Below are 18,350 nucleotides of genomic sequence, written 5' to 3'. Positions count from 1 at the left end.
AGTTTTGGGGTATATCGGGACAACCTAGGAATAACACTACCCTGGCCCTTGTAATACCCAAAGACGTCGATAATTACGCGACTGTCGACCTACGGAATGGTATCAAAATTTTACGAAACTGAATCAGCTTAAGCAAAGTAAGGGAGGTACTAACCAGCTTAGCTACCTCCAGCGTACAGCCGCCAACTTCAACGAGGATATACTTCTTCCCCAAGACATTCTTAAGATGCGTACTCTTTAGTTACGCCCATTTTTTTCCTCTTGTAGTAAGCTCCAATTCAATATTCTCCTCCCGGTGCATACTCCAGGGGGTAGACATCAAACTTAGTAACCAGGGTATTGTCCCTGAACTCGTTAATGACCTTCTCTACCCTACGTAGCCCATAATAATAACCGTTCCAGTCATACTGACTGAGCCGTAGCGTCCAATATCCCGCCGACATGAGGGTTGGCGGTATAAAATCGACAGAAAGAAGCATTAGCGCGCACGCACTCCCCTGCTCAGAAACCATGATGCCATTCCCATGGGACCAGCTAGCCGATTCCATCTTAACATTGGCAAAAATCCACCCTTCTGCTTTGCGTTACCAGAACAAGAAGATAAGCTGGTCCAGGGGGGGTTGTGTCCTTGTCTTCACAGACAACAATCCTGCTGTTCATGTCTAATTAGTCTACGACCTGGTTGAGGGCGCTGGAGCTGACTATTGACCGCCACTAAATAAACTATTCCATTTACATTAACCATTACCAGGAGTAAAAGGGAAATCTCCGTAATTAGTTGCCAGGGAAACCTTGAGACATGCATATGGGACAAGTTGGGATGTCAACTATTCGCTCTCAAGCACATATTCACGAACAGTAACTAATGACTGCTACATTAATGGTATATAATACTTTCATTTAGCTTACTACCCAAGTAGCCTTCTCGAAATGCCTGTACGCACCTGTTACCTTTTCTGTCGAAAGCATACAATACGAACAAATTGCCGCCCTATAGCATGCATACCCATCAACCCAACTACTTATTTCCGCTCCATGCTTCAGATAGTAAAGAAAACCAGGGGGTCGAGGTCATTACCAACACAACCAAACCCTTCTCGTGTGTCTTTCGTTTGTCTTCGTTTCTGTGCCCGCTACAGCTGCCAGCCGTTCTCTCGGATTTACGCGTTGGTGAACTTGGGCTCAATGTTGCCGGTGTCTTCGGAACGCATTCTGGCCTCAGCTTGCGCTGCAGCTTGGTCCCAGTCTGAATGATACAGGTACAGAAGCTCAAGTCCCGATACCCTAGTTGAGTGATAAATGTCATGTTAGCGCGATGTTGACAATCAGCGACACCCAGTTGTTCCAGGGGCAACCAATCAAAACAAAGCAGAGCACAGCTTACACAGCAAGGCCAATCGTGACTCCAAACCAGAGGCCCGCGAGCTCCCAGCCAAGGGGGAATGCCGTTGACAGCGAGATGGGCAGGGCTACTAGGTAGTACGAGAACAAATTCGCGTAGCCTCCGATAGCCTGGCGTCCTACTCCGCGCAGGATCCCGTGCGATACGGCGGCAAGGGCGTCAAAGATTTGCATCAGGGCGCAGACGAGAATGACTCGCGAGACGACATCGATCACCTCTTCGTCGTCGGTGAAGACCTGTGGGAGGACCCGGCGTAAGGTGGCGAATATGGTCAGGTTGAACAGTCCCACGGTGCATGCGGCCACAATCGCCTGTTAAAGCTCAACTGGTTAGTAGCTCGTCGGGATCGGTGAGGCCGGTTAGGTAAGAAGCATGTAGAGTAATACGCACCACCTTTGCCGTCGTTCGCGCAGCATCGCTCAAGTTCGCTCCGATGAGATTGGCGACGCGAGTAGAGGTTGCAATGGCAAGAGGGAACGGTATATTGAACGAAGTGGACGTGATGGTAATGAGGACGCTCTGCGCTGCGAGTTGCGCTGTGCCAAACTGACCGGCAGCAATGGTGAGGATCTCCAGGACTGAAAATTGCGCCTCGATCATGATCATACCCGGGAGGGCCAGCTTGATCATGGGGCCTAATAACGATTCAAAGAGTTGTCAGCAAACACGACTGCTCCGGAGATGCCGAAAAAGAACCAAACTGACCCCAGTTTCTAAAAGCCTTCTTGCTGAACCCATTCCAGCATTGCGAGCCCTCAAAGAAGCGAACGTAGAGAATCAACAGAATTGGCAACAGATTCTGGGTCACAGCCATAGCGGTGGCCGCTCCAGCAAAGTGCCAGCCCAGTTTAAAGACAAAGAACCAATTTTGCAGGAAGCTCAATGGGGCCCCGATAAGCAGAGTGTAAGTGGTCGCGTGGAACAAGCCTTGGCTCTGGACAAAACGCTTTCCGCTTTCAAAGGCAGCCACACCAGGCATCCCTATGATGAGAACCCGCAAGTAGAGGGCTGCGAGCGCAGCCGTCTCTTCGCCAGGGACAAGAACTCGCAAGATGGGCTCGGAGAACCACCAGAGAAAGGCAATCGGGACCATGAGAATCCAGAGGAGCCAGGTCATGCGCTGTGCCTGGAGTCCAACGAGATGCTTGTGGCCGGATCCGTACGCCTGGGCGCAAAGGGTGTCAAGGCAAGTTGCCAGGCCCTGCACGGGGACGTAGCAGGTGATGCTAGCAGTCATCGTGGCCACTGGACGAGCATATTCCAGTCAGTCGGGACTCGATTCTTGAATCTACCCATGCATGCCGGGTAGATACTTACGGTTCACCGCGGCTAGCTCTACCATTCCCAGGCGGCCCACGGTAAGCACGCTTCCGATAGTGACGGAGTAGTGCAGCAAGAAGGTGGCGATCAGAGGGGCCGAATACTGGACGAGGGTCTTTGTCTCGCGCTGCCAACTGGTCTTGACACTGTGAGTAGCCACAGCCTCCTCCCATCGCTCGTGGATTTCGTTGGGCGGGGGCGTCGGGAGCTCGTCGATCGAGCTGTCGTCGGGCAAGAGCGGCGTTGTTTCAGCAGCGGCGCCAGAGAAATCGGGCTCCTCGTGGTCTCGGGTCTTGGTGCTGAAGACGTGGCGGTAAACACGTCCTGGGAGACTGTCGCGGCGTGTCCACGAATGGGATGACTTTGATGGGATGATGTCATTGTCGCGAAGCAGACTGAGCTCGGCCTGGAGCGACTCCTCCACCTCGCGCGGGTTGGGGACGGGGCGGTCCAGGCCTTGGAGGGGGACCGTAGAGAAGCCGCATCCGTAGGCCACCCCGTTTGGGTGGAACGCGAGCTTTGGCTCTATGGCCTGGGTGGAAGGGTGTTCCGACTCATCGTCGGACTCGGGCGTGGCATGAGTTTCATCGTCAGGCTCGGAAGAGCATTCTGCGATGTCCCTGCCCAAGATTTCGCGAACGATTGGCGAAGTTGCAACAAAAGATGGCGGCAGAGTCAGGCTCCCGGGAAGGAACTCGGCCAAGAGGGACTCGCGACGGCCCTCAGATCGGCCCTGGATCTGCCGGGGCTCGGATTCAGACATTGCGACTTTTCTGTTCTTGAAGACAAAACGAGCCTGTACCCGCACTTGTGTCGTCAATATGAAACTAGTGCGAATCTGGGGTGGCTACGCAGATGGCAGCGGAGAGAGGCAAATAAGTAATTATGGAGTTGATTGTTCGGGCTACGGCGGGTGCGGACTGTGGCAGGAAGAGTCGAGAACACTCTTATCGGCGTCGAGCAGCCCTTACAGTACCTTTGTAGGTATTGTAAAGGTAAGGTATCTAGGTAAATTACAGAGAACCCGTCGTCCCAGCACCCGGCCGCCGATAACGCGCTCGAGGAGGCCTGTGACAACACCGTGCTCCTCCCATCCCAACCCCAAAAGATAAGACAAACTGCTGTGCATCGACGGTGTCCTGTGCGGTGTGACAGTTAGACTTGCTTGAGTGCAGCACAGTCTCACCGGCGCCACCAGATCGGCATCGAATTAAATGGAGGCAGGTGGTGGTTGTGGTGAGGGATGGGGTTACATCTGTAAGTTGCTAACAGAATTGCGAGCAACTGGCTGCAGAGTGTGTTAGTGCAAATGGAGAACTGCTTGGCCCCACACCGCCACGCCAAGGACTCCTGCTGCGAAAAAGCTGCAGATCATGACGACATGACAGTCTTGTGCCACGCTTGAGGAGTCGAGGCAGAGGCATTAAACGCCTCGCGCTTCTATCTAGTGTGCAGGAAAGAAAACCCTTATCGCATGCATAGAAGCTCTGCAGCTAGCAATGTTGAAAGAGGCTATCCGATTGACGGAATAGTCCACATATTTCGGATGTTGCCATTTTAGAGAAGCAACACGCCCCACTATCGTCAAGAGAGAGGAATGCCGTCGTGGTCAAGGTGCAGGAATGCGTGGCATTGCCGTGGAATTGATGCTCTAGGATGGCAAACAGAGGAAGTCATATCACTTTCGTCCCACCTGTTGACTGGACTGGGCTCAATTATCAATTGGAAATACGGATACTTCGGGAAGGACGCTGTGGGAGTTCGGATTCTGAGAGGCACCCGTTCTGTGTGCGATACGGGATCGGGTGCGGTGCTGCAAACGCCTGCCTTGGATCCAACAACTGACAGCTGTCATGCGTCTCGTCACGTCTGTCGCACAGTGCTTCTTGCGTATCGCCTGCAACTGCAAAGCCAGCCCGAGCATTTCGTGGCGCGAAACTCGAAGCCACTGGAAAAGCCAAATGCTAGTCGGCACCTTCCTTATTATAACTAAAGCTCGTGGGCACTCCGTCGGTTGTGGTGCATTCATCAAAACGCTACCCGGAATACGAGCTTTCACGGGTCGGCATTCATCGGACAAAAAGCGGGCCCAAGCCCGTTCAATCGCCTGAAAAATGGAAACCGAGCATGGCCAAAGGAGCGCGAAGCGGAGTCCACCCAGACGACCTCACCAATCACCTTCACGCTGTGCCTTCCCCAGCTCCTCGGCCACTGCATGCAGCGAGGCGTGGCATGGTGCAAAATGAGACCCCTTACCAGTTGCCCCAAGCCAAGCTTTCAACGCTCAAGCCAGGCAAGGGCAGTCGTTGCCGCCCATCGCTAGGCACGCGCTGGACATTGGGATTGCAATGGCTCCAACTGTAACCCAACGTAGGGAGGTGCAAAGGAAGGGATGGCCTGCTCCTCTTGGCTAACGGCGCAACACAGCCACTACATACATTCTTGAGGAGTGGTTCTCTTCTCGCGACCCGACAATTGTTGCAGGAACATTATCTTCCCCTTCACTTCTCCAACTTCCTACATGTCGGGGCCATCGGGAAAATGCTCAGCGCGGCGATTTCACTATTGCTGCTGGGCGGCTCGGCCAGGGCGGCCCTGCAGGTCGATCTCACCTCTGCTAGTAAGTCTTGGCAATGACCTCGGCCGCCACACGGAGCGCAGATGCCCAATTATTGGCAATGGTGTGCATGTCCCTAGAACTGACTTGCTTTCTCCCTCAGGTTCGATAAAGAAGGCGGCAAGTGATGTGGCCTACGATCTCATGGGCTACTACAGTGGCAACCTGTCGGGTCAGATCCCCGGTATCCTGCCCGGGCCTCCGCCCGCGGGGGAGTATTACTGGTGGGAGGGCGGCGCGCTCTGGGGGACCATGTTGGATTATTGGCACTACACGGGCGACGCGACGTACAACGACGTGACGAAGCAGGCGCTGCTGTTCCAGACGGGGCCGCCGCAGAACGCGTACATGCCGCGCAACTACACGATATCGCTGGGCAACGACGATCAGGGGTTCTGGGGCATGTCGGCCATGCTGGCGGCCGAGCTAAACTTCCCCAACCCCCCCGAGGACCAGCCACAATGGCTGGAGCTGGCGCAGGCTGTGTTCAACACGCAGGCTGCGCCCGACCGCCACGACGATACGTGCGGTGGAGGTCTGCGCTGGCAGATCCCCATATCCAACATCGGCTACGACTACAAGAACAGCATCGCGAACGGAATCTTCTTCAACCTAGGAGCGCGCCTCGCACGCTACACGCAAAACAACACGTACGCCGAATGGGCCGAGAAGACGTGGGATTGGGTGGCCGGTGTGGGGATGATGGACGACGAGATCAATGTCTACGACGGCGGCCACGTTGGAGTCAACTGCACCGACATATTCAAGGCCCAGTTTTCGTACAACGCCGGTGTATTTATGCAAGGTGCTGCTTTTATGTACGACTACGTACGTATTCCATCCCCTCTTATCTCTGCCACCTCAGCTGCCTCTTCCCGGTGCCCCTAGCTGTCGATCGTGAGGAGGGGACATGGCAAGGTGCCACCACTTGGGACATGTTAAGGTAAAGAGACTGACAGCAAGCATAGACCACTGGAGAAGACCAGAAGCGATGGGGAGATCGCGTGCAGCGGCTGGTGACGCGAACCCTTGAGATTTTCTTCGACACTGGACCTATGATTGAGGTATCGTGCGAACTGGAAGATCGAATCAGCTGCAAAACCGACATGTTGGCTTTCAAGGGCTTCCTCCACCGGTGGATGGCCAGCACGGCGCAGCTCGCCCCCTTCGCACATGACTCAATCATGAACGCGCTCAAAAACTCAACCGCCTATGCCGTGAAGGCGTGCTCTGGCGGCGACAACGGCCGGCAGTGCGGATTCCGCTGGACGACGGGCGAATATGACGGACTCACGGGCGCCGGCCAGGAGATGAACGTCGTTGCGGCACTGTCAGTCTTGTTGGTGGATCTTGAGAAGTCCTCGATCACGGGGCCCTACACCAACACTACTGGCGGCACGAGCCAAGGAAACCCGTTCGCTGGCACCACCCCAGACCCCTCGTATGACAAGGGGGAAGTGACGAAGGGGGACCGTGTTGGGGCCGGCATCCTAACAGCAATCGTCCTAACCTCGCTCATCGGCGCCCTAGTGTGGATGAGCCTGGGGGCGGGCGAGTCCGGGGCAGCTCCAGTGAAAAGGAGGGGAGATACCCGGTTCGGAAAGCTTAGGCGGAGAATCTGAGTTCATACTTGAAGGACAAGGGTAAATTTAGAGGGCCGAAGACGGCGCCCCATTTCTTCAAGACTTTTATTTTCCCTTCCCTTCTGGAGCAACCTGTCTCATCTCGACGAGGTTCAGCGGTCTTGGTGTTTGTGTAGCATACTGGGGGGCGTTCATGGAGGTGAGCATTTAGACTGTAGCCGGGCGGGCAGTCAAGGTTGTCGTATTTTGTTGAGCCTCTAGCATTTTCCGGGGCCGATACCATGTCCAAGTACTCCGTATATACCCGATCTGATCCGCTTCTCGGTAATTGTCCTTGTCAACGCGTGCTGCCTGGTATTGGCTGCCCGGCTAGTATCGATCACTCTCTAGATTGAGCCGCTCTGCAGGAACTCCTGTTTCTGCCGACTTCCGGGATCCAGCTATCTACAAACATACTCGAAACGAGGCACACAACCGACAAGCCGAACGTGTGGGGGCTTACCGGAAATCGTTGCCAGGCTCCACTAGACCAGTTGATCTCCACAAGATATCAGGGGAACTCCTAGTGAGTTCCACAACATCAGACTAAAGGACTGGTGCTTCGGCGCTTCTCAAGAAGCGGTGAGCGTGGGGGGCTCGAAGCCACAGTGAAACCCGAACCTTGACGACTGAGGGGGCCGGAACAGACTTTTCCCTGCTGCAAAAGCCTAGCCGTTGAGAAGCCTGGCCGTTGAGAAGCCTGGCCGTTGAGAAGCCTGGCCGTTAAGAAGCCAAAGAATGGGGTTTGAGAGTATTGAAGACGAGTAAATAAATAACCTAAAAGGAAGGAAGGCCTCCTTGTTCTGCTGCGAAACGGGAGCCATCCATCTTCCGAACCCAACTTTACCGCCAGACTTCTGGCCTGTCACTCGAAGGTGCCGAGCTCGTCTTGTTGCTAGCTAGAGTCCGGGGCCATCCATGACTAGCTAGCAACTATCGAAAGAAGAGGGGGCGCATTGTCACGGGGGTCTAACAACAGCAGCTGGAGCGGTTGCAGACAAATGAGCCACGGGCTTCCAACCGGCAGGTGGATGGAGAAGAGGCTCAACCGGCCTGTCTGGGGACAGGAGACGGGTCCTTGGCACCTGTCCGCCAAGCTGCGGCTCGTTCAGCTCCAGTGCTTGTCGTGGATCTCCACAAACTTATAGCGCGGGATGACAGGCTGCCAAATTTGCCCGCTGAAAAACTTCCGCTGCGTGTAGGTCGTTCTATCAACACCTCATAGCAAAACAGTCTCCCGAGGAATCAGCCGATGCCTGCTCTCCCCGCATCGCCCCCTGCCCAGTGATGGATCATGGCGAGCTAGACCCCAGTCTTTGCCAACCGGGGAAGCGCAAGGGGGCAATTGCCCCTGGGGGCGTCGAGCTGCCGCTCAGCATTTAATGCACTAACAGCAACCGGCACTCGCCTTGGCCAGGCTGCGTTAGTGCCCTAACTTGCAAGCAAAGAAGTTTTCGTCCCGCCGTTCAGAAAACTGCGGGCGTGCGGGGCCCCAATGCCAAGGCCCCGAAGAAGCCCCTTCCCATTTCGGGGTCCCAGGTGCAGCGATTACATCACTGCTACGGAGTGCCTGAGATAGCATGCACCACACGACTAATACGGGGTAGACGTGGCCAATTGACCAGTGGGTAGGCGCAAGTCATCTACCTGCCGGTTATGGGTCCCGCCGTCCTAAAAGGTCTCCTGGAGGGACGATTTCGACCTGGAGAATGCGGGGCGCCCGCAGCCAAAATCAGGGTGGTTAGAAGTGGAGGAAGGGGTGACTGGTGTCATAGCTCGATGGACCTGGACCTGAAGCGGGTTATATAACCTGCTTTTCATCGCCAGTCTAGGCTGAAGACAATGACTCAGCCATCCCTAGTTCTTCATTACCTTCCCGCTCCCTCTCTCCTCTCTCTCCACGGCGGCCCTTGCTTAACCCACTCTAGCCAGAGTCCAGGATCAACTGCCCCTCCTTGCATTATTCCTTCCCAGAGAGGAGAGAGCCGTGTCCCCACAATCTTCACACTTACCTTGGGCCACAACTTGGACACTGAGAAGCGGACACCAGCGAAATGGATTCGAAAGGTCAAGACCATGCCGCCATGGCTGGCCTAGACAAGCCTCGCGTGGACGCGCATGAGGGCGGACTGACGGACGAGAAATACTACACCTACAACGGCCAGAACTTGAACGCCGGCGTCATGGACCCCGAGCGCCGCAGAGTCGTCGAGAAGTCGCTCAAGCGCAAGCTCGACACGCGCTGCAGCCTGTTCGTGCTCATCTACATCATGAACTACCTAGACCGCAACAACATGGCCGCCGCCCGGCTGAAGGGTCTGCAGGCCGACCTGCAGCTAGACAACACGCAGTATGCCACGTGTCTCAGCATTCTCTACGTCGGCTACATCCTGATGCAGGTGCCGTCCAACATCTTCATCAACCGCATCGCCCGGCCGTCGCTGTACATCTCCATCGTCATGACCTTGTGGGGCCTGATCTCGACACTGACGGGCATCGTTAACGACTTCAAGAGCATGGTGGTCACGCGCTTCTTCCTGGGCTTCGTCGAGGCGGCCTTCCTCCCGGGTGCCCTGCTGATCCTGTCAAAGTGGTACACCCGCAAGGAGCTAACCACGCGCAACGCCATCCTCTTCTGCGGAAACCTCATCTCCAATGCCTTTTCGGCCTTGATCGGCGCTGGCGTCCTGTCCAACATGCAGGGCGTCCTCGGCCACCCCGCCTGGCGCTGGCTGTTCTGGATCGAGGGCGCCATCACCATGGCCGTCGCCCTCTCTGCAGTCTTCATCCTCCCCGACCTGCCCACCAACACGCGCGGCTTCACCGAGGAGGAGCTGATGGTGGCTCAGATCCGCATGACGGAGGATGTCGGCGAGGCGGATACCGATTCTGCCGAGCAGGGCGTCTTTGGCGGCCTCATGATGGTTGTCAAGGATGTCAAGGTCTACGTCATGATGCTTACCTTTACGGCCTATGTCGTTGGACTGTCCTTCAATGCCTTCTTCGTAAGTCTTACCGGTTATCTATGTTGTCTGTGAATGCCGCTGACAATCTCGCAGCCTACGTTGACAGCGACGCTCAACTTTGACTATGTCCCTACGCTGCTCATGAGCGCCCCACCTTGGGTATTTGCCTGCTTATTCTCGCTCGCGAACGCATGGCACTCTGATCGCCACGAGGAGAAGGTTCGTGATTTCATCCCGTCTCAATCAGATGCACTTGTGCCCGGGAACTAACATCGATCACAGTTCTGGCACATTGTTGGGCCGATCTGCGTCGGTCTTGTCGGCTTTGTGATTAGCATGGCGACATCTAATGTCGCCGCCCGATACGTGGCGCTCTTCCTGCAGGCCAGCTCCTATGCTGGGTAAGCTCTTCTAGTAGCATCCATCTTTCTGGCCTTCGGTTACTAACTCACTTTTCACAGATTCATCGTCTTTTACTCGTGGATCAGCTCCTCGTTTCCCCGCCCGCCCGCAAAGCGTGCTGTTGCGCTCGCGATGATTAACGCGTTTAGTCAACTCGGCAACATCGCGGGATCGTATGTCTGGGACCTGAAGGAAGACGGGTTCCGCAAGAGCTACGGAATTGTGACGGCCATGTTCGGCGTCACTATTTTTGGCTGCTGGATCATCCGGATGATGCTTGTGAGCCTAAACAAGAAGCTCGACAATGGCGAAGGCGTGGCCTGGACCACGCACCAGGACGTCGGCGCCCAGACAGCACGCGCCGAAGGTCGGTCAAGCAATGAGGCCATGAGGCTCAAGACTCAGTTTAGGTATCTGATCTGAAGCTCGGAGGTTCTCGTCGCTGGAGCTGTACATGTCTACATGAAATTCGGAAGGGACGGAGTTAGCATTTGTCTTTGTTTTTCCTCAATGGGGGTAGCCGGTTACAAACCCTTAAAAGGACTCTCGCTCGTTGATGTTACATCTGGACGCCATTTGGTTGGAGGTTAGTCCGGATCACATCCCGGGAGTTGGTGGTGCTGGTGAGCAGTCATTAGATACCCACACTTGCGGCAAGCAAGTCAGCAAAATGGAATTTGGAGTCGTTTGGTGCAAGGCTTGGCACACAATACCTCCTCCAACCGAGCGTTGACGGAGATTTTTATGCAGCTATGAAGAAAATCTTAAAATTACTATGCATTACGGGTACTCTCTGCCGTTACAGTTCGCTTTTTACGGCAGCTGGCTCAATGTCGGCCAGAAGCTGATTCCCCAGCTCATCCCTCAAGTCGCCCTACTAACCCTCGAATTACAAATGACTGCTGCATCTAAGAAGTCGCTCCTAGAGTAAACGAAAGAAAACAAGGAAACGTAAATTACTACTTAGGTACCCTCATAGAAGTAGCTAGATCGGCCATGCAAGGACATTTCGTGGTTCCAGTCGGTGGGCACAATGCCCGAAGACCTATCCATGTCGGAGTATTACTATGGTCGAGCACAAACATTCAGAATACAGCTGCTAAGAGCAAATCCCAACCACTGCCACACTACATGGATTACCATGGCCACAATGTTGAGGCCTCAAACGATCGTCATCATGCTGTGGCGCATTTTAAGACGTAGTGGTTGTTGGCGCCGTTACTCTGCTGAGGTTGTTCAAGCCATGCGTGCATGCGTAATTACACGGCGTGGCTTCTTGAATGAATTATGCCCGAGGCGTCCGTCATGGCATGGCCCGCGGAGAGATAAGGTCGTGTCCATTAGTGGTACTCGTCCCACCGAGTGCAGCAGCCAAGAGAAATGCGGCTAGCTTCCGATTTGTCGATGTGCTCCGCATGCCTGCCATGTTTTCTGCTCCAACGGGGGAGGACGACGGGAGTATTTGGAGGCTGAGCCAAGATTCCATGTGACACTGCAACACCATTGTGACTGCGGCATTTCTGATGCGGGATTTACCAAGCTGTTGGAGTGTGAGGACACGATGTTGTGAGACACTGTATTCTTTCCTTACAACGTATCACTTACTAAATGCTGGACTTGGTACCTACCTAGTTACCTCACAACGTGACAGCGTAATCCTTGTATCCAATCTCCTATAATGTTAAGTACGGCTTCCGGGAATGAGAAGGTGATGTCCATGTACCCAAAAAGCATTTGGGCACGTTGCAATTCAGCAGTGCCCATTTCCATTGACGAGCGACTTTTTCTCCCCAACTGTGTCAGACTGGCGGCCAACGTCAGTGTCTTCGATCTCTGCCAGAATCCGTCTCGCAGCAAACACCCGACCTCCACCGGATCTGTTGCATATGTCTGCCAACTCTTTTGCCTTCTTTGTGTAGTATGATGATCTGCCGCCGAGCATCACATCAATCAAGATTGAGCCCAACTCGCCCCCCTTGCACATCTTGTTTGCTGTACGGTTACCCCAGCGTCCGATTCCCAGGATCTCGGCCCTCCGAGCAAAATCATATGTATCCATCCAGACCGGAAGAACAACTTGCGGTATGCCGGCACTTTTGAGAGAGTCAGCAAAGCCTCTCCAACGACCAACTTGCAACCTTGTGAAACAACGGGGTTTAGAGGGGACAAAGAAATAACTCACCACAGCGTCTCTAAGAACGAGTTGGCTCCTCCGTGATGGACAACACATATTACTGACCCAGTCTCCAACACGGCAGTCGGCTCTGCCTCGATCCAGTCCACAATGCGTACATTATCCTTTTCGATGTCTCGCCCTAGGATTTTGTGCACCGCAGATCCCGGCGTCAAAACTTTGTAGTCGCCGTATCGCGATAGTTTCCATAGCACTTGCAAGTCGGCCAGCTTCTGATCACGCCACAGTACTGACCGGGCATGGTCAATGATGATTCGGATGGCCGTCGCCATCTCAGTCGCGAACTCCTCCCTGAATCGCATGTGTGTGCCTAGGTTGATGTACAGCGTCGGTCCCCTTGCCAGCCATTTCGCGAGGGCCGGGTCGGCTGTCGCCACGGGTTTGGCGGGGCGGATCATGGGCCCGCAGGGTATGATGTGATCGGGTATGACGCGAAGCGGGAACTCAACCTCGGGTCGGTTGGCGACGAGGAACTTGATGTTTAGGTTCGGATTGAGACTCAGGTCGTTGAGTGTCGTGAGCTTCGCGCCGTCAACGTGTTCCGTGACATAGCGTTGAATTTCTCGCCTGTTTGGGTCGAATATGCCACATATTATTGTCAAAAGAACCAGGAATATGTTCATGTACATGTGTTGCCACGGGACAGGAAACTCGTAGGGCTTGCCGACGCTGGTGGATGGAGAGCCCCGTCTTAGCATAATGTGATCGGAGAGTCCAAGGACAAGGACTAGATCTAAAATGTTCAGACATACCAGGGGTACTTCCACAAGGCCTCTCCGTTGGGCTGCAAAGGCATCGCAAAGTCCTTGATGGTGTTGGGCGAAAGAATGACGAACTTGGCTCCGATATAACGGAGCGCGGTCAGGGCAGGCGAGAATGCTGGGTCGACAGCAATCATATCGGGCTGCACATGGTGCACGATCTCAACAACGGACCACAAGACCCGGACAAATTCGGGGCCGGTCCATGGAAGCGTGACCCTGAGCAATAGCATCGTCCTCCGCACGGCGTCGACAAGTCTAAGCCAGCCTGGGGTCTTCAGGCGTTCCTGCTCAGCTTTTATCTCTGGCCGCGACCAAGCGGAGACCATGTCAACGCCGTCGATGGGATGGAAGATAACGGGCCTCGCCCGGGGGTGGTCTTGTGTCGCATGCTGTGAAGTGGCGGCGACAAACTTCTGTATTGGCGCGAACGAAGCAAAGTTAACCTCGACGTCCTCGTCCTGCAGCGTAAGGAGAGCGTAGCTGGTGGCGAGGAAGACATTAGCTTGGCCATGTTCGGAGTTTGTGAGCAGCAGCACGCGTTTTGGGGAGGGCATTGATCCCATCTCCTCAGGCTTGGCGACCATGTATTACTCGTTGGTTGGGCCTTCCCAAGGACACCCAAAAGAGAAAAAAGGGGGACGAAAATGCCCAGACAGAGCACTGGCGGCGGCAAAATCGGCAGGGTCGCACAAGGGTGCAAGCAGAGAAGGAGCATACAGACGAGCGGAGCTTGGCAGTGTCTTCGGAAGGCTGACTGGTTAATAATGAATGCGAGATTTGGTGCTCTTGGAAGGAACAATCGACCTGCTGTCCCCTTCCAGAACATGGGTTTCCCCGGTAAGCGGGATGTGGAGGGCGGCAGGCGCATCCAACCAGCGCTGGGGGGGTGTGCCAGAGGTGTGCGAGCCGTAAGGAGACTCGGAGTCTCCCGTCCATGGCAAAAGAGGCTCGCCTCCTCACCCGAGATGTAGGCGACCCTCCCTCGCATTTATTTTGGCGGGCGAGTGACGTCTATCAGTCAGTGCACGCAACCTCCTGGTGAAAGAAAACATGCCCGTGGTAATAACCGAGGCAGGCGAGGCAATTTTGGTCGAGAGCCTCTGCCTCTCGCCTCAGGCCGTCTGAAAAACATTTCCTAAGAGGGCAGCCAAGCCATAGTAAGCCGCACAACCCCCGAGCCCGCCGTTCTACCCACATCCGCGAACGGGCTGCCCTCTGCTCGGCGTTCCGTTATCAGTGTCGTTGCAAGCTGCAAGTCAAGACACGCCAAGATCCGATACGCCAAGCGAGCCGCTCGCAGATCCACGACAAGAATGGGCTAGACATTGGCGGCTGGGCCGTCGAGGGCGTCCAAGTGGGGGGGTCGCCAAGGCCGCCGCACGGCAGCGTCATGAAGAGCCGAAGGAATTAATAACATGGAATCTTCGACGCGTCTTCCAGCAGCCAGCCCGCTTCTCACCACTCAAGCGTGGGCTGTCCGGACTCTCCCTCTTAGGTGTTCTCGAGTCTCGGCAGCAGCCCGCTCTGGTATAGCGGCCCGCTTTTTTGATGGCTCGTCGGGCTGGCCAAGCTGGGTTCAGATGAGAAGCGCAAATTGCGTTTACTTGCGTCATCGCGACACTTTTGGCTAAATTCCCGTCATTGGGCCGGAACCAATGACGGCGTGCATATTTTTAGATAGAGTCGTCACCAACGTCGGGAAGCTAGGTTGCCCTCCCACTACCCGAATATTGCCTGAAACCCGATTCATGTGTTCCCACCTGCTCGGTCCTCATATTGCGACTTTGTCTCTGGGATTCCGGGCCACGGGTCATGGATGGTCTAGACCTATCTCCTGGCATCCGCGAAAGGGGCCTGTTGTTGTTAATACAGGGAGTGCGACACTGGCTCATTTGGGGAAAAGCTTGACAACACTTCTTAGAGCTGTAACACCACCCGGAAAGGTCACATTGAACCGGATGTAACATTCCAACACATACCGACATGTGCAGGCCTTGAACTCGGCTAGTCTGCCTAATTACCTTGGGGAAGAAAGACTATTCGCCAAGCCATATATCGTCCAGGCTTGCAAGCTTGGGTCAAATTGCATTTCCGGGATCGTCGGTCATCAGCATCCTCAAGCCAGTCCCCACACGCCCCCAGACTCAGGGGCGCAGACGATTCTCATCAACAAACACGACCATGGACGCAAGACGTGCGGGGAACATGACTTTACTCCCCAACCAGGTAATAAACAGACGAGAACAATGCAACATGCCCTGTCGCGTATGCAAAGCTTGTTTCAACTTGAATGGGCGACTCGCTGCGTCGTGATCCATTCCACGATGAGGGCGACTCCAAAACTACTCATTACTCGCAAGACGGCAGCACAAATATGCGAGCCGTCCCCATTTTATTCGATTCGGCATATTACCCCATTGGCCAGGGCGACGAGGGGGTGCGAGAACAGGTGCGGCACCGTTCTACCTAGGTAGTCTCAGACTAAAAGGACGTTCCGAAAATGGTTATTCACCCCCGGCCCAGCTTCGGCTCATCGAGTTCTTGGTTGCTTCTTAGATGCGTCATAGAGACTGATTGTTGCTAGCATCAAAGGATGCAAAGAAAGCTGCAGTGTACGCAAGCTCTTAAAAGCTTGCGGTTGGTGGAGCGGCGATGGTGGGAAATCACACGTGCAAGTACTGGTCGGTGGGGAACTGGCGTGGGCGTGCTTCGAGCGCACTGGCCATCAAACGCTGACCGCAAAGATTGACTGGCTACCATCAGCTCCGAAGATTGGGCCAGTGCTGATGGCCCTGTCGCCTGCGCTGGACGTCGTGCTGGATTGCTGGATGCACAGCGCTGATTGTATGCTCTATGACCATTGAAGCGGTGAAAAGGCACCACAACACAACAACCACGAAAGCAACACCAAGGCGAGCCGTAGACGAGCTTCAAAGACTAAAGGCACAGAGTTCCATAGCCAGGGGAGGTCAAAAAAGCGAAGGAAAAGGCACTACTACGTGCACTAGTCTGGGGATCTCAATTCATAGTAAAAGACGTCCTCCTCTTCCTGAAAAGAAGAGGGGCGGGGGAAAAGAGCGATGCCGCCCTCTGACCTAGGGGAGGGCGGGCTACCCACCTTATACGAGGTGGGTAGGCCAAGAGGAAAAGGAAAAAAGTACACTAGATTATATTAGGTAAGGGTGTAAACAACCCCCTTGTTGCCTAGCCCCTGAACCCCTGATCACCATGCTCAACAAAGGGGAATTTCTAAATGGTAGCGAACAAGGGTCTCTTAGAACCCTGGAAATTATTGTCTCCCTTCGAGCGAATTAGTCCACCTCTCAGTATCCGAGACTACTTGAAGGATGTGTAAGTGGGGAAACTCAGCGCAGCCCACTGGGCCAGAGAATCATCGCCAACCTAACTAATCCTCGACGATGTCTTTTTTTCTGGGGCGACTCCACCAATAATTGGCAGCTCCAATGTATCAAATGACGTTGGCTGGGATGTGACAAACACCTTGATTATGTCCTCGCACTGGCGGTGCCCTTCAGCCAGCATTTCAGCGGGGATCATTGTCTTCAGCTTCTTCTTGACGGTTCCCGAGAACCTTCGATCATCGTCCCTCGGGGGAACGACTTGATACGTCCCAAAGCCAATGCCATTTACTTGCCAAAGAGGCTCCATGTCGTACACATATAGGTACAGGGCCTTGTCCCCTTTGTTCTCGACCCGCAGCTCAAAGGTCCATTGTTTCTCGCTGTGGTGCACCTGCACAGGGCACCCTGCATCGACAACAGTCCCGGACCGGGTGACGATCTGGATGCTGAAAGACGTGGCGAATGGCTCTGCCGCCCGTTCTTCAGGCTCCTCCATGCTAGGCCTGGTAAGCTGCTTAACCAGTGCGAACCTAGCCAGGTGTTCTATGACGTCGCAGAAGTAGCCGGCCTCTGTCTCGCCTTGTAGCATAAGGGGCAGATTGGCGAGTTTTTGGCCGGACTCGTCTTGGATTTCGTATTCCTTATTGCTATTCAACTCGACGCGGAATGATGCTGTGCTGCCGCTGTCCGAGTCGCCGTGAATACCAAGAGACCGCTCTTTCATGGCCGTCAGCCACGATTCCCGAGGGAGGATATCAGGCGAGAGCTGGATAGGAAATCTCTGAAGAGAGCAGCGGGTCAGTGGCCTCGCGAGCCACCTTGTCTCGGCGTGACTGGTGTTAGGTGCCGCCGTGTCCACTTGTTCAAGCTGTGACGTGAGAGCGCTGACTCCGATGACCCTGCCGAGAAGTCTGTCGTCCCGCGTGCCGGAGTTGTTGTTGCTTTCTGTTTCGCTTACCGGATAGAGCGTGAATCGGTCGCCGCAAGAAATGCCATGTGCCTGGCCGGCTTGTAGTTGGAGGCTACTGTCTGGTCCCCTCACGATCGGGACGGCTACTGTGGTAGTGTCCGAGCTTGCATATCCGAAGAAGCCCTGGCGTTTGTTTCCATAAAGCACGGGGTTCTGCTGTAAGACACGGCTATAGTCTTTAAACTTGGCTTGAAGGTAGGCGTAGATGTCCTGGAGTCTCTTCCCAAGGCCGCCACGCTCTTGCAACGCCTTCAGGAGAAGATGAGACACTGCGCCGCGAGTCTCTCCCTCAAACTCGCTCTCAAAGCCTTCCTCGTGAGGACCGCATGCAGCGAGTATAGAATACCCGGTTGGGTTGATCAGCCAGTTGAGCCGCATGGAAGCGTCGCGATCTCCAGAAGCGATCGCTTCCACCTCTTCTGTGTCGTTGTTGCCGAACTCCATCTGGTGGAGCGGAGCGGAGCAAGGGAGAAAGCGGAGGTTGGGATCGTCGCACTGGTAGGCACTCTCAGAGAAACAACAGTCTAAAACAAGACCACATATGGTTTTGGGGTTTGGCCACTGATGTTGACGTATTAGCGAATTGCCAGCTGGGAAACACGAAACACCAGTACTGCGTACTTATGGGTAGAAGACATGGTATAGGGCCTAGAAGAGTATGTGCTTCTTGCGCCTGTGGGTTTCGAAGGGTGAAGGAGGGGTTTTAGTTGCTGGGCTGCCATCTGACCACG

At 54.6% G+C, this 18,350-nt stretch overlaps 5 protein-coding genes across 5 annotated transcripts; 2 read left to right on the top strand and 3 right to left on the bottom strand.

Annotated features, from left to right (window-relative positions):
- Nucleotides 1–1,160: 1,160 nt before the first annotated feature.
- On the bottom strand, nucleotides 1,161–3,485 carry B0T26DRAFT_641522 (mate-domain-containing protein; the record flags this gene model as incomplete). Its single annotated transcript, XM_060437351.1, has 5 exons — nucleotides 1,161–1,284; nucleotides 1,385–1,713; nucleotides 1,793–2,037; nucleotides 2,108–2,647; nucleotides 2,720–3,485. 5 exons carry the CDS (start codon nucleotides 3,483–3,485, stop codon nucleotides 1,161–1,163), a joined length of 2,004 nt encoding a protein of 667 aa, XP_060297619.1.
- Nucleotides 3,486–4,782: 1,297 nt separating this feature from the next.
- On the top strand, nucleotides 4,783–7,374 carry B0T26DRAFT_700064 (glycosyl hydrolase family 76-domain-containing protein). Its single transcript, XM_060441508.1, has 3 exons — nucleotides 4,783–5,342; nucleotides 5,443–6,167; nucleotides 6,308–7,374. The coding sequence occupies exons 1-3, from the start codon at nucleotides 5,264–5,266 to the stop codon at nucleotides 6,959–6,961; spliced, it is 1,458 nt and encodes a 485-aa protein (XP_060297618.1). The 5' UTR covers nucleotides 4,783–5,263; the 3' UTR covers nucleotides 6,962–7,374.
- Nucleotides 7,375–9,144: 1,770 nt separating this feature from the next.
- On the top strand, nucleotides 9,145–10,752 carry B0T26DRAFT_642286 (major facilitator superfamily domain-containing protein; the record flags this gene model as incomplete). The annotated part of the gene is made up of 4 exons (XM_060437426.1): nucleotides 9,145–9,966; nucleotides 10,021–10,146; nucleotides 10,210–10,328; nucleotides 10,389–10,752. 4 exons carry the CDS (start codon nucleotides 9,145–9,147, stop codon nucleotides 10,750–10,752), a joined length of 1,431 nt encoding a protein of 476 aa, XP_060297617.1.
- Nucleotides 10,753–12,079: 1,327 nt separating this feature from the next.
- Nucleotides 12,080–13,850, bottom strand: B0T26DRAFT_644178 (glycosyltransferase family 1 protein; the record flags this gene model as incomplete). The annotated part of the gene is made up of 4 exons (XM_060437606.1): nucleotides 12,080–12,422; nucleotides 12,512–12,680; nucleotides 12,744–12,972; nucleotides 13,272–13,850. The coding sequence occupies 4 exons, from the start codon at nucleotides 13,848–13,850 to the stop codon at nucleotides 12,080–12,082; spliced, it is 1,320 nt and encodes a 439-aa protein (XP_060297616.1).
- Nucleotides 13,851–16,537: 2,687 nt separating this feature from the next.
- B0T26DRAFT_191129 (uncharacterized protein) lies at nucleotides 16,538–18,326 on the bottom strand. Its single transcript, XM_060433683.1, has 2 exons — nucleotides 18,241–18,326; nucleotides 16,538–18,180 (listed from the first exon to the last, which is right to left on the bottom strand). Exon 2 carries the CDS (start codon nucleotides 18,061–18,063, stop codon nucleotides 16,690–16,692), a length of 1,374 nt encoding a protein of 457 aa, XP_060297615.1. The 5' UTR covers nucleotides 18,064–18,180; nucleotides 18,241–18,326; the 3' UTR covers nucleotides 16,538–16,689.
- Between the last annotated feature and the right edge of the window lie 24 nt (nucleotides 18,327–18,350).

This window comes from Lasiosphaeria miniovina (assembly GCF_030549165.1).
Source record: "Lasiosphaeria miniovina strain SMH2392-1A chromosome Unknown B0T26scaffold_3, whole genome shotgun sequence".
NCBI lineage: Eukaryota > Fungi > Ascomycota > Sordariomycetes > Sordariales > Lasiosphaeriaceae > Lasiosphaeria > Lasiosphaeria miniovina.
Note: the sequence above shows the minus strand (reverse complement) of the source record. Positions and strands in the feature narration are given on the sequence as shown.